General features: G+C 43.0%; 1 protein-coding gene across 4 annotated transcripts; it reads right to left on the bottom strand.

Moving 5' to 3' along the window:
* LOC132480789 (zinc finger protein 347-like) lies at positions 1-27,658 on the bottom strand. Of its 4 annotated transcripts, none has more exons than XM_060085230.1 (4): positions 27,620-27,658; positions 20,202-20,292; positions 18,378-18,504; positions 2-6,274 (listed from the first exon to the last, which is right to left on the bottom strand). In XM_060085230.1, the coding sequence occupies exons 2-4, from the start codon at positions 20,214-20,216 to the stop codon at positions 4,314-4,316; spliced, it is 2,103 nt and encodes a 700-aa protein (XP_059941213.1). In that variant the 5' UTR covers positions 20,217-20,292; positions 27,620-27,658; the 3' UTR covers positions 2-4,313. The 4 variants fall into 4 exon arrangements, with proteins under 4 accessions (XP_059941215.1, XP_059941216.1, XP_059941213.1 ...); XM_060085229.1 differs by having other exon boundaries at positions 27,504-27,646; XM_060085232.1 differs by lacking the exons at positions 20,202-20,292; positions 27,620-27,658 and adding an exon at positions 6,558-6,651 and having other exon boundaries at positions 1-6,274; positions 18,378-18,459.
* Between the last annotated feature and the right edge of the window lie 41 nt (positions 27,659-27,699).

Raw genomic sequence — 27,699 nt, 5'->3', positions numbered from 1 at the left:
ATAATATGTAAATATAATGTAATTTCAAATTTATTATACATTCATTCTGAAAGTACCTGGAAAGTTTATTTTTTATTTTAAAATTGGAAGATTTATTTCCTTTCAGCTTCATCTCAACCTAAACAAACTAAAATAATTCTTCAGGGACTTCCCTGGTGGCGCAGTGGTTAAGAACCTGCTTGCCAATGCAGGGGACACAGGTTTGAGCCCTGGTCCGGGAAGATCCCACATGCCACGAAGCAACTAAGCCCGTGCACCACAACTACTGAGTCTGCGCTCTAGAGCCTGTGAACCACAACTAGTGAGCCCGTGTGCCACAACTACTGAAGCCCGAGCGCCTAGAGCCTGTGCTCCGCAACGAGAAGCCACTGCAATGAGAAGCCCGCGAACCGCAACAAAGAGTAGACCCCGCTCTGCACTAGAGAAAGCCCACGCGCAACAACGAAGACCCAACGCAGCCCACAATGAATTAAAAAATAAAATAAATTAAAAAAATAATAATTCTTCAAGTTTTAATACAGATATTCTGATTCTAGTATCAGGGTAAGAAATTAAAAAATCCATTTTGAGATGTTATTCATTCATGCCATCCTCCCTGACAGTGAGAGACATACGAAAGGCTTGTACTTGGGAAGTAGTTTAATGTCATCTCTAAATGTATTTTCATATTGGACTATAACTTAATGGAAATATAACTGTTATATCGTAACTCAGTGATGTTCAGAATTGGGAAATCTACAATAAATATTTCCCATGAAGCAGCAGAGATGTCAACAGGATTTCCCTGGAAATGGCAAACATACTCAATTGAGGATGAACTTAAAATGTTATTTTAAAGTTATGTTTGTTCTGAAAGACATGAAATAATTCTTACCTTATACTTCTCAATTATATTTTTAACTTTTATTCATTTTAATTTCCACATATAGTTGCATGGTAATTACACCAACATAATGACTTTCTTCACTCTTAACTGCTCCACATCAAGAGCTATGCGTTCCCCTAATTTCTCAGCCACTGTGCAACTAGGCAAGACCTTGAGAACAGTTTCGCCAAATAGAGTGTGAGTGGAAGTAATGCATTACTCATCTGAATGACCAAATCTATATGTCATAAATCACAATATCACAATCAGAACTTCCTCTTATACAAATATACCTGAGAGAAGGGAAAACACATACCCACAAAGACTCCTTGTAAAGATGTCCATAGAAGCATTTTTCTTAACAGCCAAAATGTGTAAAGAACCCCTCCAATGAGTGACAACTGGATAATCAAACTGTGGATATTACTTACTCAGCAATAAAAAGTTATGAGGCACTAATAAATGTTACAATATGGATGACCCTTGTAGACAGTAAACTAACTGAAAGAAGAGAGAAATAAGGCCACGTTATATGACTTAATTTATATGATATGCCCCAAAGAGCCACATTCATGCAGACAGAAGGTAACTTAATGTTTCCTTGTGGCTGGAGATGGAATATGGAATAACTGCTAAAGTGTGCAGGTTTTTGTTTTTTACAGGGGAGTGATGAATGATGAAAATACTGTGGTTGGACATTGTAAACATACGAGTCCTACCATACCGTGCACTTAAAAAGTGTGAATTTTATCATACGCAAATTATACCTCAACAAAACAAAATCTAGTATCTCCATATCAAGCTCAGGAAAGAGATCTGCTCTATTATACTAACCATGGCCTACAAGGTGTTGGGGATATGAGTTCCAGTTTCCATTGTACTAATGGAAGGAAAAGACGATGACAGGAATAAGGGCAAGATGGGGAGGAACTGAAGAGATACACTGTAAGATAAAATTAACATATCGAGTTTCCAGAAATTCCAGTGACGCACCTGCACATTAGCGACAAGCCTCCTGCTTCCACATTCTGAGACTTTAGTTCATTATCTCGCATCATTTCAATTCTCTCAACCTAAATTAAAAAAACGTGAGAGGCCTCTTTGTGTTTATATAACACATGCTTTGTACCTGTCATTGCTCCATGTACATTTTCATACCACACAAAACTGAAAATAACTTGATTTATGCATCCTCCAGATTTTTCACTGAATCCATAAAAAAGGAAATACAAATTAAGTACACAAATTGGGCTAAACAGTATTTTAAAAAGACGATAAATGTGACTAACAAAATGGAATGTTTCTACAGTTTAGAAACTATGCAACATATTGCTTATTACTGTAACTTCAAATAGATTTTTATAGCCTTTCAAAAATGGCTATTATGAAAAATTATTGAATCATTATGTACTGTCTCATACACACTTCCACATATTTTCATGAAACAAGTATGAAAATATCTTAGGCAATTTATGTAAATAGGATTTCACAACCATTTTCAATCATCATATTGTGCAATGGGACCTCCGTGTGCATCAGGAGAAGGAATGGAGCAAGTATGTTATCACAGGATGAAAACTGTGGTCTCTTCCCAACCAAGAATTCAGGAGTTTCAAGTGTAAACATTCAGTTTTATACGAAAGAGTCTGTTTCCGTTGTCGATGTCTGACTACCACCACCTTTAAGCCTCACTAAAACCTCTTCTGATTCTGCCCAACTGGGCAGGGCAGGCTGATGATAAAGCCTGAATGCTCCCTCCCTTGGCAGCAGTTGTAGGTTCACACCACAAGAAAGCACCAGCACTCCAGCCTGGTCCTGTATCCACCCTAACACAAGCCAGTCACCATTCTCTGCTCTCTGTAGCCATTTTTGGAACAACTTGAGAAGTCTACCCTGCTCTCCCCAGAAAGGCTCGTTAAGTAACAAACATTCACATGCAAACACTCTGTGTATGGAACCATTAGTCCGGACATCCAAAACCTGAGTGGGGCTGTCCTCTTCCAGCAGAGTCAGCACAAGTTCAAGCTAACAAAACATGTGTTACAGGGTGAATATATGAGCTATCCAAAAAATTCGCATTGTGTATGTTCATTCTTAAAAGGAAACTCATGAACACCGATCCTTTCAAATTATTTCCCTGAGTGCTCCAATTACAAAAAATAGGCTGTTATATTTGTCTTTACTTCTGAAATTTCTTCTATTTTCTTATATTTTTCGTATCCTTACTATATTTCTATTTTCACTTCATGTAAAGGTGCAATCCACGGGTCTAATTTTGGCCTCCACACACAAAAAGGCAGGCAAAACTATAATCATATCGTGTATATCCATGAATGGGGAGGCAGGTATTAGGGTGTGAGAATCTGAAATTTCACTGTATTTTTATTATAGCCACAGAAATAATCTAGGATACACCATGGAGTGAATAGCTAAATGCAAATTATGAATATACATTTTCAAAACTGTAAGTTGTTTGAGTCTAACATGGAAAGAGACTGTTATAGATGCCATTCAACCCAGCCAGCCAAATAATGTATTATTAGTGTTCACCTGTTCTGTCACTCCCCAGGCTCTCAAATTTATATCATATTGTATCTTAAAATTGTGTCCTAGTTTTTCTAGGTTACACGGATATGAATAAACCCCACCTAAAGAAGTAGGTCCTTTTTAATTTTTTTGGCCATGCAGCGCAGCTGGTGGGATCTTAGTTCCCTGACCAGGGACTGAACCTGGGTCCTTGGCAGTGAGAGTGCGGAGTCCTAACCACTGGACCGCCAGGGAATTCCCAAGAAGTAGGTCCTTTCATCTTACTGATCCCTTCCCTGAAACCATCATGGTGACAAATGAAAAGCATGTAATGAAACTATGACATCAACAGGTTTCTAACTTCAGGTTGCAGATCATCAACAATAATGTAGCTTTTTCAAGAAACCTCAAATAACTGAATTAAAAAATTTCACAAACTGAAGATAATTAAACTTTCCCACAGACGTCCTTTCTCCACTGGCAGATTTAGTTCCCCGAGTATAAATTTTCTTATGTGTAAGTCGATTGACAGCATTGGTTGAACACTTTATCACCTTTGTTACATTTGTAATGTTTCTTTCCGGTATGAATTCTTTGTGGTGTATCCTGAGGTCACTGCTTAAAGGTCTTGACACACTTGTACAGTTTCTATCTTATGTGAGTTCATTCATGACCACAAAGGTACACATTTCTGACAAAGCTGATCACTGTCATTACATTTGGAAGGTTTCTCTCTAGTAAGAATTCTGTTATGCTCCACAAGCCTCGTTGCAAGCTTTGCCACATACTTAAGTTTTATATGATTTCTCTCCTTGATGGAGTCTCTGATCTTAAGGCTTGACCACCTGCATAAGTTTTATCTCAATCCTTATATTTGTATTATATTCTTTCTACTATGAATTCTCCAATGATCCCCAAAGCTTCAGCTTTTAATAAAAGCACCGCCACATGTATCAGCTTTATAATGTTTCTTTTCCGTATGTATTTTCTGATGCCTAGCAAGGTTTGTAAATTGGGTAAAAGCTCTGCCACACTCCTGACATTTGTAAGGTTTCTCACCAGTATGAATTATCTTATGTCGATTAAGATGTGAACTATCTGTAAAGGCTTTGCCACACTCATTACATTTATGAGATTTCTCTCCAATATGAGTTTTCTTGTGACGCCAAAGTTGTGAATTCTGGATAAAAGCCTTATCGCATTTATTACATTTATAAGGTCTTTCTCCTCTATGAATCCTCTGATGTGCCGCAAGGCTTGAGTGATGGATAAAAGCCTTGCCACATAAATTGCATTTGAGTTCTCCAGTGTGAGTTCTCTCATGACCCCAAAGCTGTGAATGCTGCATCAAAGCCTTGACACACACACTACATTTATTTGGTTTCTTTCCAGTATGCCTTCTCTGATGCCTACTAAGACTTGAAATTTGGGTAAAAGCTCTGCCACACTCATCACATTTGTACGGTTTCTCTCCAGTATGGATTGTCTTATGTTGAGTAAGATTTGAATGTTTTGTAAAGGCTTTGCCACATTCAACACATATATAAGGTTTCTCTCCAGTATGGACTCTCATGTGTTGGGTAAGGATTGACCGCACGGGAAAGGCTTTGCCGCACTCATCACATTTGTAAGGTTTCTCACCAGTATGAATTTTCTCATGAATCCAAAGGAGTGAACGTTGAATAAATGACTTCCCACACTCATTACACTTGTAAGGTTTCTCCCCAGTGTGCAGCCTCTGATGACTTGCAAGGACTGAATTTCGACTAAAGACCTTGCCACACACATCACATTTGTATGGTTTCTCTCCTGTGTGGATTATCCGATGGTTCCTTAGGGCTGAGTGCACACTGAAGGCTTTGCCACACTCATTACATCTGTAAGGTTTCTCTCCAGTATGGATTATCTTATGTTGTGTAAGATTTGAATGCTTCCTAAAGGCCTTTCCACACTCAACACACAGGTAAGGCTTCTCTCCAGTATGGATCCTCTTATGCTGAGTAAGGCTTGAATGCTTCCTGAAGGCTTTGCCACACTCATTACATGTGTAAGATTTCTCTCCAAAATGCACCGTCTGATGACTTCCAAGGATTGATTTTCGACTGAAGACCTTGCCACACACATCACATTCATATGCCTTCTCTCTTGTATGGATGACCTGATGTCGACTGAGGTTTGAGCGCTGATTAAAGGCTTTGCCACACTCTTTACATTTGTAAGGTTTCTCTCCAGTATGAATTCTCTGATGACACGCAAGGTATGAATTTCGACTAAACACCTTACCACATACATCACAATTATATGGTTTCTCTCCTGTATGGATTAACTGATGTCTACTGAGGTTTGAGCCATAAGGAAAGGTTTTGCCACACTCATTACATTTGTAAGGTTTTTCCTTGTATGCTTTCTGGTCTTGTGTCAGTACTGAAGGATGCATAAAGTCATTCTTATATGTATTAGAAATGTTGGTTTGGACAATAGGAGAAATTGATTGACGTGGTAAAAATGAGGCACTACTGTTGATACTCTTGTCAGCCTGATTAAATTCATCAAATTTCTCTTCACTTTTAAATATATGCGGTTCATCCCGAAAGCTTAACGGAAGCTTATTTTCAATAAGTTTGTTCCCAGTATCCCTTCCACCATGTTGATTTTTTCTGTCAGTGAGATCTGCACTATGGGTTATAGGCATTCCTTCGTAATTTCTTTCATCATCTCTCCACTGACACTCAAACACATGCATGTTTTCCTGGATCTTCCTGAAGTAAAAATCTCTGATTTCATGGCTTTCGTGTCTTCCCAACATCACTGTTCGGAATACTTCTCCTGTGTCACTGTTCGCTTTTGGTTTTAATTTCTTGATCATATGTATATGAGAGACAGCTACAAGATATAAAGAAACATAGGTATCCTATTAATTACAGATCGTAAATAAATGTTTCATGTTGAAAACGTGATATGACGCCAAAGGTAATACTTATCCTGAACAGAGTTCTAAAACTTCCCAACCATGATCTTCAAATTTTTTGACACACTAAAGAAACAGGATCCTTTACTAATGAAAGAATAATCACATGTAATTCAAATTAATTTCAGGGTAGCCTAGTCAAACACCCTACGACAAAAACACTCACATTGTGCAACACCCTATGACAAAAACACTCACATTGTGCAAACTTAGCTCTCAAAGAAAGGGTATTTTCCACCATGACCACGAAGATCCCATACTTGTTGGGAGTAAACATACTGCTGTCTCATAACTGAGGAGAAAAAACCGTAATATATATTTTATGCATAATTATTGTACATAAATAAGTACTAAAGGACAATGCGCTGTAATGGTAAATAATCCAAAACAAGCTTATCTAATGAATAATCTAAATAACTCGCAGTTTAGAATCACAACCATTGTAGCATTGAGAAAATAAATCAGTAAAACAATTTATAAGAAAACAAAATATTTATCTTAGTACACATTATAAATCCACATGTACCCATTGAGAATAGGCATTTTACAGCATTAATAAGTGGTGCGTGGGCCTCCCTGGTGGCGCAGTGGTTGAGAGTCCGCCTGCCGATGCAGGGGACACGGGTTCGTGCCCCGATCTGGGAGGATCCCATATGCCGCGGAGCGGCTGGGCCCGTGAGCCATGGCCGCTGAGCCTGCGCGTCCGGAGCCTGTGCTCCACAACGGGAGAGGCCACAACAGTGAGAGGCCCGCATACCGCAAAAAGAAAAAAAATATATATAAGAAATCTATGGGACTTCCCTGGTGGTCCAGTGGTTAAGACTCCACACTTTCAATGCAGGGGGAGTGCATTCGATCCCTGGCCAGGGAACTAAGATCCCACATGCTGTGTGGCATGGCCAAAAAAAAAAAAAATTAAAAAAAAAAAAAAAAAAAAAAAAATAAGTGGTGCGTGTCAGATATATTGCATAATACATGCTGAAAAAACATCATCTATAAATCACAATATAAATTGATAAATATTCTAGTAAATCATGATAAAGCCAGCATAAATAATAAGTCACCATATTATAGAAAATTTTACTCTGTGGAACTCTTAACATTCCCCCTTTAGAATAAAGAAAGGACTTATATTCTAGAAGGAGCACACAATATGAGAACTGGGAGTTACGTTGAAATCACCGACTCATGCAATATCATGTCAGGAAAATACATAACATTATAAAGAAGAGCTGGAGGAAGAAGTCAGAAGTCACAGTTATGATTTCATGGCTGCAGTTATATCAGTCAATTAATGGAGGAATTCCCTCTCTATGCAGTGCGCTTCAATTATCCTGTTCACTGGCACCAAATTATATGTGATACAGAGTAATGTGCTTTGAAAATTTACTAATTAAGGTCAGAGGCAACACTGTTGAGAATATACTGCAAAATAAAAACATACAAGGGGGCTTCCCTGGTGGCGCAGTGGTTGAGAGTCCGCCTGCTGATGCAGGGGACACAGGTTCGTGCCCCAGTCTGGGAAGATCCCACATGCCGCGGAGCGGCTGGGCCCGTGAGCCATGGCCGCTGAGCCTGCGCGTCCGGAGCCTGTGCTCTGAAACGGGAGAGGCCACAACAGTGAGAGGCCCGCATATCACACACACACGAAAATAAAATAAAAAAATAAAAAAGAAATCTAAGACTCTTTGTTTGATATTAAAAATAATAGTCTCCCTTTTCCTGGAGTCTCTAATTACTTGAACTCATATCCTGGATCTCTTAACACAATCTCCACCATATAAAAGGCATGAGGAGTGATGTCAGCAAGACGGTAAGACCAATAAACTCAAGGCAATGATTACCCCATGGAGACACCCAGTTAATGACAAAATACAGCCAAAGGGGGAAAAAAATCTTTTGGGAAAACTCTGGAAACCAGTAATAAAGCTGCAGCACTCAAACAAACGACTACCCCCAAAACGTGTTAGAAAGATCATGATGATTTGCTTGCCTTTGACTCACTCACTCCCCAGCACATTGCTGTGAGAATGAATAGGAGAAAGCCTCCCAATACCCAGATCTGCCCTCAGGAGGAAATGCAAATCAAAACCACAGTGAGGGGCCTCCCTGGTGGCGCAGTGGTTGGGGGTCCGCCTGCTGATGCAGGGGATACGGGTTCGTGCCCCGGTCTGGGAGGATCCCATATGCCGCGGAGCGGCTGGGCCCGTGAGCCATGGCCGCTGGGCCTGCGCATCCGGAGCCTGTGCTCCGCAACGGGAGAGGCCACAACAGTGAGAGGCCCACATACCGCAAAAAGAAAAAAAAAAAAAAAAAAAAAAAAAAACCACAGTGAGATATCACCTCACACCCCTTAGATGGGTTACCATCAAAAAAGACAAGAGAGGGACTTCCCTGGTAGTGCAGTGGATGGGACTCCATGCTCCCAATGCAGGGGGGCCCGGGTTCGATCCCTGGTCAGGGAACTAGATCCCACGTGCATGCCGCAAATAAGAGTTTGCATGCCACAACTAAGGAGCCCGCCGGCTGCAACTAAGACCCAGCACAACCAAATAAATAAATAAATATTTTTTTTAAAAAAAACAAGAGATAACAAGTGTTGAGCAGAATGTGGAAAAAAGGGATCACTGCTGGGAAGAATGTAAACTGTTGCAGCCACTATGGAAAACAGTATATAATTTCCTCAAAATATTAAAAAAAAAACACCCCGCTATCATATAATGCAGCAATTCCACTGCTGGGTATATATCGAACAAAATAAGATCACTGTGTTAAAAAGATACCTGCATTCCCATATTCATTACAGCAGTATTCACTATAGCCAACACATAGAAACAACCTAAGTGCCCAAGAGATGAATGGATTAAAAAAATCTAGTAGACATACACAATGCAATATTATTTAGCCACAGAAAAGAAGGAAATTCTGCTATTTGTACCAACATGGATGGACGTTGACAGTATTGCTCAGTAAAATAAGTCACACGTAAAAACTAATACTGAATGATCTCACTTATAGGTGGAATACATATATATATATATATAGAAGAACAAAAAAGACCAAAGCTAGCAGAAGTAGAAAAAAGTAGATCAGAGATAAATGAAATAGAGAATAAAAACTACAGAAAACCACAACCACAACTGGGAGGAAGCTTCCCAAATTCCAGCTCCTTCCTTAGGAGGAAATGCAAACCAAAACCACAGTGAGCTATCACCTCACACCTGGTAGAATGGCTATCATCAAAAGATCAAGAGATAATAAGGGGAGGTGAGGATGTGGAGCAAAGGGAACCCAGTGCAATGCTGGTGGGAATGTAAATTGGTGCAGCCACCATGGAAAAGAGTATGGAGGGTTCCTCAAAATATTAAAAAAAAGAACGACTGAAACAGGAGGGAAGGGGGCAGGGCACAATCTTTGAAAGAATGACACAGCCCGAGGACATGACATAAACTGATTAGAACCAAATGGATCCAAGATGACGGACAAGTCAACTTGTTCCACTAGACCTTGAGCCTCAGTATACACTCACATCAGCAAGCTAAATGACATACCTACAGGCGCCATGACAGTTCCAACACCGACCATAAGGATCAAAAAGTGGGTGGTGGCCCAATTCCTGGAAATCCCCACCTCTTCCTAAAATAGCTGGAATACTCCTCCCACTCATTAGCCTATGAAATTACCTGCTCTTATAAAAACTGACAACCCCATACCCTGGCGCTTTTCTCATCTTCTGAGACGGCCCACACTCTGTCTGTGGAGTGTATTTCTCTCTAAATAAATCCACTTCTTACCAATCACTTTGTCTCTTACTGAATTCTTTCTGCGATGAGACGTGAAAAACCTGAGCTTCATCAAGTCCTGAAACCAGGTGTGTGATCTCAGTTGGAAGACTCTGGGTTTTGGCTGGGTTGAAGTCCCAGCTGTGTGGGTTCAAGTCCCAATCTGGGTTTTGGCCGAGTTCAAGTCCCGGCACATGGGTTCAAGTCCCAATCTGAGGTGCGTGGTTTCACTCCCATAGGATATAGCAATCCCACTTCTGGATACATACTGAAAGGAAATGAAATCACTACTTCAGATATCTGCCTCCCATGCTGTTGCAGCATGATTTACAACAGCCAAGACATGGAAATAACCTAAGTGTCCAACAGTATGTAAATACATTTTAAAATGTTACACACAGAATGGAATATTATTCAGCAATAAAAAAATTAAGTAGTAAATCCTGCTACCTGTACCAGCATGGACAGACCTTCAGGGCATTATTCCACGTGAAGTGAGTCAGGAGAGAAACACAAATACAGTATGACCTCAATTATATCACACATAGTGGAATTTTAAAACAAAACCAAAAGCCAAATGATTAGAAAAAGAGTAGAATAGTGGTTGCAGGAGCTGGGGATTGGCAGTTTCAGTTATAAGGTGAATAAGTTCAGGGGATCTAATACACAGCATGGTGACTGTTGTTAACAATACTGTAATTATATACTTGAATTTGATAAGACAGTAGATGTTAAATGTTCTCACCGCACACACACACAAAATTGTAATTATGTGAATTGATGTATGTGTTAACTAAGCTGTGGTCATTATTTAGCAATATATTATACGTATATCAAATCATCACTCTGTACACTTTAAATTTACACCATGTTATGTTTGATTATATGTCAACAGACCTGGGGAAAAAGAAAATACAAAGCAGTACACAAAAGAGATCCTGGTTTATCATGTGAATAAGAATTTCAAAAAAAAATAAAGCAGAGAGAGAGCAAGGAATAAAACATGGGGGAAAAAAAGATCTCAAAAGACCAAAACAGAGCCAAAGCTCCAGAAGGAAAGAAATAAGAGTAAGATTAGAGATAAAGGAACTAGAAAATAAAAAAACTACAATCACAAAACTAAAGGTTGGTTCCTTGAGAGACAAAATTTACACTCAACAAGATTAAGAAAAAATCAGAATACTCATAGCTAAAATCAGAAATGAAAGAGGGAACATTACAACTGATTACAACTGATGCTACAGAAATCAAAAGGATTATAGAGAATAGTATAAGCAATTCTATGTGTAAATACAAGGAGAAATGGCTAAATTTTTAGCAACACAACCTCTGAAGACTGAACAATTCAGAAATACAAAAACTGAACAGACCTATACCTAGTAAGGAGATTAAATCACTAATCAAAAAGCATTCAACAAAGGAAAGCCAGATAGCTTCACTGCAGAATTCTACCCAACATTTAAAAACAATGAATGCCAATCTTCCTCAAACACTTGCAAAAAAACATGAAGTGGAGGAAATACTTCCAAACTCATTCTATGAGGCCAGAATTACTCTAATACTAAAACAGACAAAGACACTGCTAGAAAATCACAAACCAATATCTCTGACGAATACTGATGCAAAAATCACAAATAAAACGATAGTAAACCAAATGCAACACCACATTAAAAGAATTATACACCACGACCAAGGGGGATATATTTTTGGAATGCAAGGGTGGTTCAACATATAAAAACTTTTCCATGTAAACCTGCACATTAAAAGAGTAAAAGGAAAAAAAAAAGCTACACAATCATCTTAATTGATGCAGGAAAACTATTTGAAAAAAGTTAACATGATAAAAAACACTCAATAAAGTGAAATACAAAACAGCTACCTCAACACAGGAAAGGGCATGTATTAAATGGCCAAAACATCATACTCCATGTTGAAAGACTGAAAGCTTTTCCTTGAAGATCAGGAACAAGACAACGACACATGCTCTCACTATCTGTATAAAACATATTACTGAAAAAAAATTACTAGAAGTCCTAGCCAGAATAGGAAGAAAAAGAAATAAAAGGTTCCAGATAGAAAAAGGAAAGAGAATTATCTGTTTCCAGCCGATATGATCAAATGTGGAGAAAGACGTCAACATTCTGCAAAAATCCTGCTAGAACTAATGAATGAATTCAGAAAAGTTGCAAGATATATTACCAACATGTAAAAATCAAGTGTGTTTTTATACATTAACGATGAACAATCTGAAAGAAAATTGAGAAAACAATTCCACTGACAATAACATCAAAGAATAAAACACGCATAACCTTAGCAAAGAAGAAGATTTGTACACTGTAAACTAAAAACATTGCTGAAAAATATTAGGAAAGATACAAATAAATGCAAAAATATTCCAAGTTCATGGACTGGAATACAATATTGTCAAGATGTCAATATTACCCAAAACAATCAACATCTTCAATGCAAATACTAGCAAAATCCCAAGTGTTTCTTGTAGAAATAGATAATTTCATCCTAAGATGCATATAAAATCTCAAGAGACAAAGAACAGCAAAAACAAGCTTGAAGAGAATAAAGTTGGAGGTCTCCCACTTCCTTATTTCAATACTTAACACAGGGCTTCCCTGGTGGCTCAGTGGTTAAGAATCTGCCTGCCAATGCAGGGGACACGGGTTCAAGCCCTGGTCCGAGAAGATCCCACGTGCCGCAAAGCAACTAAGCCCGTGTGCCACAACTACTGAAGCCCACGCGCCCTAGAGCCCGTGCTCTGCAACCGGAGAAGCCACCGCAATGAGAAGCCCGCACACTGCAACGAAGAGTAGCCCTTGCTCACTGCAACTAGAGAAAGCCCGCACACAGCAACAAAGACCCAACACAACCAAAAATAGATAAAAATAAAATAAATAAATTTATTAAAAAAATACTTAACACAAAGGTACACTCATCAAAATAGTGTGGTACTGGCATAAGGACAGAGAGACCAGTGGAACAGAATAGAGAAATAAATGTCAGAAAGAAACAATGTGTATACGGTCAAGTGATGCTCCACAAGGGTGTCAAGATCAGTCAGTGGGGGAATGACAGTGTATTCCACAAGATGTTGAGAAAACTGAATATCCACATGCAGAAGAATGTAGCTGGACCACTGCCTTACACCACATACGTCTAAACATGAGCTCCAAAAGTGTAAGACTCCTAGCAGAAAACAGGAGGAAACCTTCATGACATTGAATTCAGCAATGATCTATCAGATATGACATCAAAAGCACAGGCAACAGAAGTAAAAACAGATAAACTGGACTGCATCAAAATTTACAAGGTATTGTGAATTAAAGCACACTCAGTAGAATGAAAAGACAATCTACGGTGTGGGAAGAATATTTGCAAATCATGTATCTGATAATAGGTTAATATTGGGAATACAGAAGGAATTCTAAAAGGGTCTGATCAGCAATTCCATCATGGGGGTAGGGGTGGATCCCCACGCCAACAAGCAATGTTCAGGCATCAGCTGGGTGTCCTACAATTGAACTCAGTTGTGACACTATCTACCTGGAGATAGTCATATCCGACAGGTGAAGGACTTGGTGTTATAACACTGCCCCCTCCACCTCACACTTTAGATGCCAATCTCAAGTCCAGGATGTCACCAGGGCTTCTGACCAGCAGCCTACAGATCAGAGCTTCCAACGATTTATTTGTTAAGAATGTTTCATAGAACTCAGAGAAACATGTTACTTATTAGATCATCAGTTTATTATAAAGGATATAACTCAAGAACAGCCAGCTGGAAGAGATGCATAGGGCAAGGTACGGGGAAGGGGTTCGGGGTTTCCACGCCTTCCCCCAAACCACCATTCTCCCCAAATCTCCACGTGTTCACCAACCTGAAAGCTCTCAGAACCCTCTCCTTCTGGGTTTTCATGGAGGCTTCATTACGCAGGCATGATGGATTAAATCAGTGGCTATTGGCAGGCAAACTCAGTTTCTAGCTCCTCTCTCCAACCCCTCCAATCAGGGGTGAGACTGAAAGTTCCACCCTTCTAATCACATGGCTGGTTCCCCTGGTGACAGCCCCCCATCTTGAGGGAATTTCCAAAAGTCACCTTATTACCATAAACTCAGCTGTGACTTAAGGGGGTTTGTTATGAATAACAAGACACCCATTCTACCTTCATGGCTCTGAAGTAATTTCAGAAACTGAGGACAAGACACCTAATATTATACCAAAAGATGCTCCCATTGCTGTTCTCACTCAGGAAATTCCAAGAGTTGGGGGAGCTCTGTGCCAGACATGGGGAAGAGGGTCCTCCTCAGAACCGAACCATGGTGGCACCCAAATCTCAGCCTTCCAGCCTCCAAAACAGTGAGAAATAAATTTCTGTTGTTAACAAGCCACCCAGTCTATGGAACTTTGTTAGAGGAGCCAAAACCGACTAAGAGACCTATGATCTAGCAATTTCATTTCCCTGTATATGTAACAAAGAAATGGAAAGCAGGATCTGGAAGAGATATTTGCATACCCGTGTTCACAGAGGCATTATTCACAATAGCCAAGAGGTGGAAGCAACCCAAGTGTCCACTGACAGATGAATGCACCAAAAGGTGATTATTCAGGCAAAACAACAAAAGACTCAGATCCCGTCATGTGCTACAACATGGATGAACCCTGAGGATGTTATGAAATAAGCCGGTCACAGAAAATACGATACGAGTCCACTTATGTGAGGTTATCAAACACAGTCAACTTCATGGAAACAGAATGGTATTTGCTAGGGGCTGCTGAGGGGGGATAATGGGGAGAAATCAAGTGAGTTTAAATACTCATGGTCATCAACTGAATCTATAGTCAAACAACAAGAAAAACGTGGTATATGTTAACTCTTCTAAGCTCAAATGATGTAAAACATTAAGAAAGTTATTTGACACAATAAAAAAAAGAACATGAGGTCGGGGGTGCTTCTACTCTTAATACTATGTATTAGTAGATACATAATTATTTGGAATCAATCAATAATATGCAATGTGTCTAAAATTAATCAATTAGACTTCGTAAGTATCATCAGGAGAACAGAAGTAACCTTATGGAGAAAACAGGTGAATGGCCCTCACGGGGAAGGACTTGCAGTAATGGGCGCTGTAGTAACAGCAGTTCCGTGCAGAAACATTTTCTGGCTGTAGCGTGGAGACTGATGGAGGAGACCTATGTGCACAGAGGTGGTGACCAGCACACACAGCAGATAAGCCAGAGGACAACAGCACAGCACCAGTAGGAGGGACAACGGGGACCAGGTGCACTTTATATGAAGCTAATGGAAAGGAAGATGGGGAACAAGACGGTCTTCTTGTGTTCACTCAAGAATGCAATTTCCGGAAGAGGGACTTGGAGTTTGGGATTAGCAGATGCAAACTATTACATATTTGTATGAATGAATCACTTTGCTGTACACCAGAGACTAACCCAACATTGTAAATCAACTATACTCCAATATAAACTAAACTAAAAAAAAAAAAGGAATGGAGTTTCCAGAACGTTAGAAGTTTTGCAGGAAATACAGGTGTCAGAAACAACAGTGGAGAAGAAGTTCATAAAGTGCAAGAAATGAGCTAAATTTTCTATAAAACACAATGGCATATATAAGTATTAACTCACTATATCAACATGGACATTATGAACCTAGACAGGGAGCATGATTATTAGAATATCACAGTCATGCCCCAAAATAAAAACTCAGTGAAATTTATACAAAATCCAACAAATTATGCACAGAAAATTGAAAACATACAATAGAAAAAGCAATGAATTTTATATAACAAATTATGGCAAGGCGATCAAATGGTATTCCTGGGATTAAGAGAGTGACAATAAAAAATACATATATTCTCAAGACATTAAAAATCTCAACTTAAAAACTGTAATAAATTTAATTTAATATTGGTACTCTGGTGAAAAGAAGTAGAAGGAATTAATATGTTTTCAAAATATTCTGGACTAAGTGTAGGGTTTAGGGAAACAGCTGCTGAGCCATACCCCCAACTCTAAAGGAGGAAATACTGTAGTATATAGAAAACAATATCCACTCCCTAATCCCCCCCTCCCACACACTGCAAATAGGAAACAAAGAACACAAAGAGTAGTAGCGGCTTAAACACAACGAATTACGGTACTTCACTGACGGTCTCATTCAGCTTCCTAAGTTCCCTACTAAGCTGCTTCACAATAACGTGTTGAGGTGGAATGAAAAACAGCACACACAGAGGATAAACAGCGTGGTCTGGACAACAGTGTAGTCAGCAGCCTCAGAGATGTGAGGATATGATCTTCATAACAAATGTTCCCAGCAGAAATTCGTGTGTTATTTATTGTGGCACAAAGGGGATGTGCATATGTGAACACCACCGTCATGGTGTCCTTGAGAGGTGCTTTCATGACACTCCTCCAAACTGGAAAGATTATGGAAAACACTCATCAGTCAGGCTCTCCTGATACTTCCCACCTCAGTATCCTGGGACATGCTGACCACTCTACTGAGTAGCTTCAAGTGGTGCTTCTTATGTAGCAGGATAATGTCGCCAAGATATGAGTGACAGTATTCTCCATCAAGAATTCTGTTACCAAGGAAACCCACCCCATAGGAGAGTCCACCAAAAATCGTCTGTTACTTAAAGGTGGATGATCACGGCAAAAAAAACAAGATAAAATTTCAGACCCTAGGACTGTGTATTTCAGAAGCAAGTTTCAGGGGCAAATTCATGCAAACTTAAGAGAATATGAAATCTGGAAGAGTCTACATTACCCAACTAGATAGAGTAGTGCAAGAGGCAGGAAAATGCAAGATGTGGGGTCAGATATTGTAGGATCTTGAGATGGGACCATGTGCTCTATCCACAGATGCCAAGCTAAGAGCCTGAAAGACTGGCATAGGCTTCTCATGTAGGACTGGGGATTAAGAAGAAGATCTCTCTGTCCACCGTCTTTACCGTTTTCCTAAGTAACAAACACAGATGATCCAACCCACCTCCCGTTACACACCCCCAAGTTGTGTGACAAAAACAGAACAGGAGGAAGGGTGCAGGGATTTGAGCAGGCAGGCAGGGCTTGAGACAGCCCCATGCAGGTTCTGGGGTGACAGACGGAATCAAAGAGCAGCCAGTGTTTTCTCACCTCCTGACTAGGTCTCCCAAGTACAGCAGATGGAGATGGAACTGGGAAAGGTCCAGGGGTTAGGACTGTGGAGGTGTCAGCTCTGTCAATACGGACTAAGAACTAAGCATCTGATGGAATCAAGAACAGAATGAGAGACCAAGGGGAAAAGAGACCCCTTTCAAACATCCCGTCCCACGCTCCTCAAGGAACCAAAGAGTTCAGAGGAGCCGGATGATGGGGTGTAGATCATGATAAAAACTCTGCCTTTGTCTGTTTTGGAGCTGCAGCACCCCTGAAGGATGAAAAGACACATTTTACATGTTGAAGGACAGAGTGCTAAGTTAGGGAGGAGAAAAATGCCCTCTGAGAGTTCACAAGAAATAAACTTCTGTTTTCCCACAGAACTCTCCCACTTAAGGAAAGTTCCCCAAACACTATTAATGGTGAGGTTTCCACTCTGCTCTTCTGAGCTCCGACCTGTGTTGGCACCTTTGATACGTTCCCATTCATTTGATTTTTTGCTATTTTCCACTTCACTCTCCAGAGCCCAGAGCTCTTTCCCTTGCTCCAAAATGGAGATAATATTCACAACAGAAACAGAAATTCGTACTCATAAAAAGAAAGGAACATGGTGTCCTGTGGCGTTTCCAGAATCCCAGTTCCTTGTTCAGCTGAGGAGTGAGGACATTACACATGGGTCTGGAGAAATATTTCACAAATTCATCCACCGCCTCCTTCTGAATACACAGGGAACAGTATAATATGCAGACATCTAGCTCTCTTCCTAGAACTACTGAATCAAAAAGCAAAGGGTTAGAAAACAAGAAATTTGATACATTAAGAGTTTGCCATTGGGCTTTGTAAATACTGAAGCTCTGGAACAACTCCTAGTATATCATGAAATGGGCAAATTCCTGAAGAAAAGCAATTTTAAACTCCTGATGTCGAATCATAAAGCTGTTCGTGTCTGAGTCAACAGGGCTTTCAGGTCAGTCAAGCACAACAGGGCCTCCCAAGAGGCACACAAGGGAAAATGCAAATATACGCAAGGGCAGATCCCAACTTCTGGAGGGAAGTTATCCTCACCCAGGGAGATCAGGTTCCTGCAGGTCTCCACCATCACGTCCCTGTACAAGGCCCTCTGAGCAGGGTCCAGGCATTCCCACTCCTCCTGAGAGAACGTGATGGCCACATCCTCAAAGGTCAACTGTCCCTGAAACAAAAGATACATCTCACCAAGGGGCCATGAGGAGAGTTCTTACCGTCACATAAAAGGAGAAGAGAGAGGATCAACCGGGTTGAAGCATGCGTTCTGACAGATTTGAGTAAAGGCATTTTGAGCAAGTTATATGCCTGAAATTTTAGTTTCTTTGCTTCCACAAAAGATTACGATATCCTCCGAGTCAGTGTGGATTACTGGTTTTTGTGGATGATACATGAAATATACAAGTAAAAATGCAACACGGGCTGTCTGCACAGGAGTGTCAGATATTACGTTCTACACCTTGAGGGTATTCAGTAGGCAGATGAGCTAGGACACGAGTGGTGTCTTCAGAGGCGACTCCACAGTGGCTTTACCGAGACATCAGGATCTTAAAATTGTGATGAGGATAACAGAGAACAATGATGAAACGCGTGTGAACGCTTCCTATGTGCTAAGCATTACACTTGAGACTTTACGTATATTAACTTGTTATCAACATAATAGCTCATTAGAGAAAGACCTGTTCCCACTTTACAGAGGAGAAAACTGTGTCACAGACACTCTAAGAAACTCGCCTCAGATCGAACAGCTAAGAAATGACACAGCGAGCACCTGAACTCAGGTGGTCGGCCCCTAATCAAACCTAAACAATCAAACAGTTAAGTACAGCATGAAAAGTACCCTGACAGAGGGTTCCCTGAAAAACCCTGAAACGAGTACAAGGTGAACAACGTGCAAATGCATAAAAAGTCATATATAAATACATACGTGTCTACACATAATGTTACCATTTTTGCTACTATTTAAATTATTAATGGGATAGTGTAAAAGAGAATTAACATGTAATTTCAACTGCTAAAAAAATATAAACCTTATTTATAAAATGATATTTTATAAAAGCCATGGACTTGCACATCCATGCCCTAATGCACACACATGTAGACACACCATTCACTAAAATGAGAGCAGCTGTCTCAACATATTTTGGATTTTTTAAATTATCATTTTGATCAATATATTTCAACATCTCTGGGACAATGAAAATGTACTAAGTGTACTTAATTTAGTTTGTCAACATTATTCTATAGTAGGTTAGTAAAAAACAGGTACAAACATGAAGAAATATATAATGCTTTAATGTCTATAAAATACATATACTCAAATATACAAATATAATTTTATCCATTTAAATTTAAATATGTAGCTATTAAAAAAGCCAAACCAGGCTTTCCTGGTGGCGCAGTGGTTGAGAGTCCGCCTGCAGATGCAGGGGACACGGGTTCGTGCCCTGGTCCGGGAAGATCCCACATGCCACGGAGCGGCTGGGCCCGTGAGCCGTGGCCGCTGAGCCTGCGCGTCCGGAGCCTGTGCTCCGCAACGGGAGAGGCCGCAACAGTGAGAGGCCCGCGTACTGCGAAAAAAAAAAAAAAGCCAAACCGAGTTTGTTTATTCCAGTAATAAATATTGATTCAAAATTGGAAGGGTTATTAGTGGTGTACATTAATTTAACAGATTAAGGAAAGAAATTATTAAAATAGTAGAGCTGAAAAATTCTTGGATAATTAAAAATCATGACAAAGAGAATACAAAAAAAAAAAATTTTTGTGGAGCAAGAACATACTGAAGCATCAGAGAAGATCGGCAAGTCCGAAGAAGGGCATGTCGGGAAGGACAGACAGAATAATCGATTGACGATACGACTGTACCTGACTCACGGCCATTTCTGACTCCTCCTTCTTTCCTCTCCCTCCTCTTCTGAGTTTCTTCCTCAGACAACGTGAGTCTTTAGAGGTTGACCTTGAAAGTTGAAAACAGGCTGTTTAATGCTCACAATCAGCACACCCCCTTCCTGAGTCACCACCACACACACAGGGAAGCCCTCAGCATGTGGAACAGACAGTCCTCTGCTGCTCACTGTCCCAGGAGGGGCTCAGGACAGTAACTCCCACACAGAGACCAACAGGTGAGTTTCCCACCCTTTCCTTCAGATCTCGCTCCCCTCCTGGTGAGGCCCTCACGTACCCAGCAGCAGCGGGCACCTCAGCTGGACCCGACGATCCCCTGCAGGTCACAGACCAGCCCTGAGCCATCCCCACGCAGAGCAGAGCCCTCAGCCTCAGCCCAGATCTCAGCCCTCGGGAATGGGGGGACCCAGAGTCCTGATGCTCAGTGACGGATCCAGATTGGACTCACCTGGGGCAACATAAATATTACCGAGCTTTGGTCCCACACTGACTACATGAAGAGGAATCCCTGGTCAGAGGGTACAAGACATGTGTATGCATAAAGCCTCGTCGATCTAATGGGAAGCCTGGGTGGAGCACCACGCACAGGAGGCAAGCCCAGCACGGCCCCCACTTGCTTATTCTTTCCCAGCTTTACTGAGGTGTAACTGACGAATGAAAATGGTGTAAATGTAAGAGGTACGATGGGATTACTTGACAGATGTAGACACTGTGAAATAATTATCACTATCAAGTAATTACACTTCCATCAACCCACCATTACCACTTTGTGTCTGCGTGGTGAGAACACTTAACATTTATTCTCTCTGCAAACTTCAAGCATATAGAAATACACTACGATTAACTGGTCAGCCTGCTGCAAACAGCTCCCCAGAACTTACTCATTTTACAACTGAAAGTTTCCCCCTTTGACCAAAATCCCCCCATTTTCACCAACTCCCAGACCTCGGTAACCACCATTCTACTCTCTGGTTCTCTGAGTTTAACTTTTTCAGTTTCCACACATAAGCGAGATCAGACAGTACGTCTTTCTAGGTCTGGCTTAGTTTACTTAGCAGAATGTTCTCCAGGTTCCTCCACCGCGTCGTAAACGGCAGGATCCTTCCTTTTTACGGCTGAATAACAATAGTTCGTGGTACGTATATAACACGTTTTTGTTATGCGTTTCTCTGTCACCAGACCTTCGTGCTGTTTCTACATGTTGGCTGCTACGACTAATGCAGGGATGCTCACAGGAGTGCAGGTATCTCCTTCCAAATACTGACTTTGTCTCCTTTGCATCAACAGCCAGAATGGGCTTGCTAGGCGGTCTGCCTGACCTCTTTTCAAGTTTTGAAGAAACCTCCACACTGAGTTCCACAACTGCTGTACCATTTACATTCCCACCAACAGGGGAGGAGGGTTCCCTTTTATCCCCACCCTTGCCAATACTTGTTATCTCTTATCTATTGGCTAATAGCCATTCTGAAAGGTGGGACACCTCCTTGTGGGTCTGCTCTCCCCTGAGGCCTGGTTCTCACCAGGACTCAGCCAGTGGAAGGAGCAGCAGCAGAAGGAAACGTGCAGAGCGGGCGTCATGGACCAGAGGTGGGGGTGAGGGTGTGGCTGGCATGTTAAATGGGAGGGGGGTGGTCAGAGAAGGCTCCACTCAGACGCTGACATCAGACCACAGACCTGGGGGAGGAAGCGTGTTTGCCACCTGGATCTGAGGGACAGCCCCTGTGAGGGCCCTGGGACAGTAGGAACCTTGACCCCAGGAAAAGGAAGGAGCCTTGGGTGGCTGCAGCAGGGTGAGGAGGAGGAGGCGGGCGGGAGGGGAGGTCAGAGAGGCACCGGGGGAAGCTGAGGAGGAAGGGCCTTGGTCTCCAAGCATTTTTCTTCCATAAGAAAAAAAGAAGTTTAGCAACGACGTATTCCATCACTCATTTTAAGTAAAGATCTAATATTTTTGTATCTTACATTTTAGAACAATTACACATAAGGTAGTGTTTTATATATTTTATATACATACCAAAATGTTCATCAGAGCCCCGGGAAGGATGGTGTCGCCCTTAAGCAAGATGTGTTAGACGGCAGGGGGAACACGGCCAGGGATCTCAAGGAGTCCGTTTCGGACAAATTAAGGCGGAGATGCCTGTTAGATGTCCCAGCAGAGACGTCGAGGACACAGCTGGACACAGGATTCCAGACTTTAAGGGAGAGATGTGGGCTTGAGAGGGCAAACTGGGAGACGGGCAGGTGGTGTTGAAAACTCATGAGAAGAAATGATGAGGAAAGGCAGAGAATGTAGACAAGGGAAGAGGTTCAACGACTCAAACGTTTGGATGCTGCCACGGTCAGAAACCAGGGTGCTCAGAAACATTCATCAGAGGACGGCGAGAGGGGAACAGGGAAGTGAGGAGAAAATTGAAGCAAACAGACTTTTCAAAGTTAAATCAGTCTTTCAAGAAAATCAGTCTTTCAAGGAAGAAGGAGTGATCCAGTGCGCAACATGCTGCCCATACGACAAGCAAGATGAGAAGAGGAAATAAATTATTCGATTGAGAGATGAGGAGGTCATTGGTGACTCTGGAAAAGAAAGTATCAGTGGATGGTGGATGTGAAAGCTTGATTGGGTGGGGTTCACAGGGGAACTAGAGGCAAGAACTGAAGACAAAAACAAGTTTGTAGTATACTGTGATCTGAAATGGAGCATAGAAAAAAGGTACTTAGTACTGGGGAAATTGTAGTTAATTAAGAATGCTTTGTTTTAAAGATGGTAGAGTGAGCTTCCCTGTTGGCACAGTGGTTGAGAATCCACCTGCCAGTGCAGGGGACACGGGTTCCAGCCCTGGTCCAGGAGGATCCCACATGCCGCCGAGCAACTAAGCCTGTGCGCCACAACTACTGAGCCTGTGCTCTAGAGCCCTCGAGCCACAACTACTGAGCCCGCATGCCACAACTACTGAAACCCACATGTCTAGAGCCCGTGCTCTGCAACAAGAGAAGCCACTGCAATGAGAAGCCCGAGCACCGCAATGAAGAGTAGCCCCCGCTTGCTGCAACTAGAGAAAGCCTGCGTGCAGCAGCAAAGACCCAACGCAGCCAAAATAAATTAATTAATTTTAAAAAAATAAGAAAGAGTGCTACTTCCAATAAAACATCTTTTAAAAATTTTTAAAAAAAGATGGTAGAGTGCATAAAAAGGTTTTGGGGTGTGTGTGTTGGTCCTTGTGTGTAAGACAGGCAACACCACCATTTGTGAATGCTGATGAAAATAAACCCCTAAAAGCCAAATACATGATGCAGCGGAGGAAGGATGCCATGCCGTCCTGACACAAACTGAAGTTGGCAACAAGGGCACGATCGCAGGGTCAGCCGCAGCCAGGAGCAGGGACAGACCCTTCACAGTGGATACTGGGGAGAGAACACGGGCCCCGAGGCAGACAGGTGAGCCGGTTAGAGGAGATCTCTTCCCTTTGCTCCGGGGGCTCAATGAAGAAGAAACAGGGTCTCTGAGAGAAAAGATGGGAGAGGATGACTTGACTTAGGAGGGCCTGTAAAGGAAAGGCATGGAGCAGACACATAGGGAACGTGAGGAATCTGAAGGGAGACCAGTCAGTCTGGGGTGTGCTTTTCTCCAGCTGTGATGAGCCACACGGGGACAGCACAGAGGAGGCACAGCTGGATGTGATGGGGATGCCAGGGAGGGCAAGGAAGTAGAGGGTCACAGGAGAATGAGTGCACACACGTCCTTTGCTTTGGGGCATCTGACTTGCACAGCTGTAGGTAAGTGACAGGGTGTACTTGTCTCCATTATGGACAAGCAACCTGGATAAGGTAGGGGAGTGTATTCCACTGGCTTATCATTTTACCCCTGATGCAGACAAAACAAGCCCGGACTATAGGACATACTCCATATGTAGTCAGCAAATTAATGAGGAGAACACAGAGTGAAACTCGTACACCCTCCAGCATGGTCTTCACTTCGGGGGACAGATGTGTGCAGGGGTCCTTTGCCCTGGAAAGAGTGAGGAAGGAGCTGACCAGGAAAAGCAGACGCGGGTCTAGCCAAGGGTCCTCCATCCAGACAAAGCCCCTTACCCTCAACAAGTGCAAAGGGCGAGTGTAAGTTCAACCGGGACTGCAGTGACCTCAACCAAGGGGCAGCTGCCTCAGGCTGAGCAAGACCCATTTCGGAAATAAAAGAGCCTAAAATCAGCAGAAAAAGGAGAGGCCTCCCGGCTGCCTAGACCCCTCAATGGAGAAAAGGTCTCGGTGTCTAGGATTTCTCACTCTGCAATGACATTGGCTTAAAAAAAATTCACAACCTGGGACTTCCCTGGCAGCCCAGTGGTTAAGACTCTGCGCTTCCAACGCAGGGGGCGCAGGTTCGATCCCTGGTCAGGGAAGTAAGATCCCATAGGCTGCGGTGGTGCCGGGGGGTGGGAGGGTCACAGCCTGAAATCCTGACTTGATTGGGTTGGTTGGGATTGTGCAAAGCAACAGCAGAAGCACAGCAGGAAGTGGGTGTCTGACACAACAGTAGAGGGGAAGCTGGAAGACGTGAGGGAGGCAAGGCACAAAGAGAGAAAACACTTTTCTTCCTCAAGTCACCCACCTGGGAAACCCCCATCACTGCCATTCCAGCGAACACAACAGAGAGACGTGTAGGAAGGGTGAGTGTGTGTTGGGTAGGAACACAAGTTCCTTCCTGTCATCGGACCTCATCAGCTCACCCCAGTCTACACTCTACTAACTGCTGAGCCCCAGATCCACTGGTGAGTGTGAACAGGGCTTTTCCTTCATCCCGCTCCTGAGTCTTCCCGCAAACACCAGGGCTGTAACTCCCCAAAGGAGGCTCCCCTTCCCGTCTCCAGATACCCTTCTCAGACCATAGCAGCCCTTCTCATTGGTTCCGCGTTTAGTTTAAGACACCTTGCTCATCTGCCCCCCAGCTGCCTTGTGACTGGTGTGTGTGTGTGTCTGTGTGTGTGTGTGTGTGTGTGTGTGTTGTTTTGGGACAGATGTGCAGAGGACAGTAGAGAACCCACCACTGACCTGGCAGGAAGAAAGTAGAAGCTGCATGTTCCCAACAATGAGCCCTTGTACGTCAATTCACCTTGGTGGTGACCGCCCCTGATTCCTGGAACAATCCTTCCCCGAGTCACAGGGCGTTATGGCCCCTCTCAAGTTGTGCCCATAGACACAGCCCCCACAGGTTCTCCCTATGAAACCTTTCTGCCATCTGCAGCTTAAGACCCAATGTTTCCCTTCTGGAGTCATACAGACTTACAAAGTCTCATGCGGCCCAAGGCACTCCCAAGACACCCCTTAAGGATCCCTTATCCTACTATGAAACCCCACAAAACATTCCAAACCCTAATAACTCATGCGTTTAGACGGAACAGTACACATGAAGACCCTCGAGGACCCACTAGACTGAAGACACTATATTTTCATTCAGTGACCTCAGCACAAACACTGTCATCTCCCAAAACTACTACTAACAGAGGTGTCTCCAGTGATGCACATGTCCCAACAAGACCCCAACATCTTTGAAGAAAACACTCCAAATTCTTTTTCATATCTTCCAAAATGCTACTGGAACTTTCTTCACCTGCGACTCAAAATATCTCAAAACACACAAAAGGTAACCCACAAAATGATCTCTGAAGGTTTTCCCTGTAATTACTATATGGGAGGCATGATGATTCTTGCCTTCCCAAAAGATCCCACAGACGTCACTGAGTGGCGTGGATTCTGTGGGGCAGCCTCTAGGCACCCGTTAGGACCAACACACCATCCTCCTGCTCTCCCTGTGGGCTCAGCTCAGGCCTTGATTCCAACAACATCGCAGCAATACGTTTCTCTCTGCCAAATCCACTGCCTTCATTCCTCCACAGGTGTGATCACGAGTTACTCGATTAAACCCATGCGTGCAAATCTCAGTCTCTGCATCTGTGTCCCAGGAAACGCGAGCTAAGACACTAGGGCACCCCAAACCGTTCCATGCAGCCCACAACCACCCATAAACCCACGTGCAGATGCTCCAGCCAGGACTGCAGCATCCCTTGCCAACAGCTCCACACACCCCATGATCCCACAGCTCTGCTTGGGACAGGTGCACACACCATTCACTGGGCTCCTCTAGAGGCCCACACTTACTTCCGTATCCCTCCGGCAGACACCTACAGGCTCCGCCCCACTTTCTCCATTTTTCCTCCTCTCCTCCATGCATGCATGAGCCAACAGGGCTGAAAGGCACAGAGACCTATGGGCACAGGATCGCGAGAGGAACACACACAAGCTGCAAACTGAAGGACACTGGGCATTCAGTATGGATATCAAGAAGCTGGTCCTCCTGGGAAAACGGTGAAAGGGGTCAGCTTAGAAATAAGCTCTGGGCAAACGTCTTCATCATGAATAGAGGGGCTCTGTTGGAAGAAGGCTCCAGGTCAATCCAGCCCATCCTTCATCACTTGCAGAGAACCGACAAGAGGTACTTGAGAGGAACACCTACTTAGTAGCTCACAGATCACATAAAAGGGAAGAAAACGCAATACTAGATTGACTGACGGAACTCACTTTCAACTGTTAAAAGATCGCTGACATCCTTACCAAGTACTCACTGAAACAGGCCCTCAGCCATCCTCCACGTTGCCATCTGTTCTCACTCATTCTTATTTTCTCCTCAGTTTTCCTATTTCTCTGTCAACCGCTCTGCCTCTGCTTCTCCTGATCCCCCTCGCCCACATATTTACCGTGATGTCGACTGAATTAAGAGGCCCGCCCAGCGGAAGTGCACATTTTCCAGCGGGGTGGAATTTGAGACCGAAGAACACTGAGCGTCACACTGCTGGCCCAGGTCACCTCCCCCTATGCGGGGTGAGGGGAAGGGCTGACTAAGCGGAGGCCGGGGGAGCAGAAGGACCGGCCTGAGGAAGACATGAAAAAAGACGGGCGTGGAGGGAGGGGGGGGGGGTCTCAGGAGAGGGGCGGGCTCTCCAGAATCCCGGGACCGGGGACAGGACGCGGGCTCTCCGGGAGCGGGGCGGCCAGGGCTGCCCTCCAGGGGCCGAGAGGGCGAGGCTGGGGTGGAGCGAATCCACCTCGCAGAAGACGACTTCACAGGGCGGGGCGGAGTTCAGTAAAGGATTTTAACCAGGAAAATGCAGCGAAAAAGAAGCGAAAAGAAAAGCCAAAGGAACGAACTAGCCTCAGAGCGATTTCAAACCCAGAGGGAAACGACCCCTGCCCTTTGACGGCGACGTCTGGACTTACTTGGGGCCGAGGGGCAGGTGCGGTGATTTTAAGGTCCGTAGTGACTCCCACACGCAGAGGATAGGTTGGGGTGGGGGTTGTGAAGCGCAAATTTACACTAGAAAGAACGAACTTACGCTCCGCCTGTGACCTTCGCTCCGCGTTCTCCGGTTCCGGGTCCGTTGGCAACTGCGCACGAGCGCAGTTGAGCGGCAGG

Source organism: Mesoplodon densirostris, chromosome 19 (genome assembly GCF_025265405.1).
Source record: "Mesoplodon densirostris isolate mMesDen1 chromosome 19, mMesDen1 primary haplotype, whole genome shotgun sequence".
Taxonomy (NCBI): Eukaryota; Metazoa; Chordata; class Mammalia; order Artiodactyla; family Ziphiidae; genus Mesoplodon; species Mesoplodon densirostris.
The sequence above is the reverse complement of the archived record's forward strand: the minus strand, read 5'-3'. Positions and strand labels throughout refer to the sequence as shown.

Bases quoted from the DNA above. Each gene is read 5' to 3' on its own strand.
- LOC132480789 (XM_060085230.1), bottom strand. The intron at 6,275-18,377 runs GTGAGGATAACT...TATATCTTGTAG, and splicing joins CAGGAACCTGATCTCCCTGG to CTGTCTCTCATATACATATG.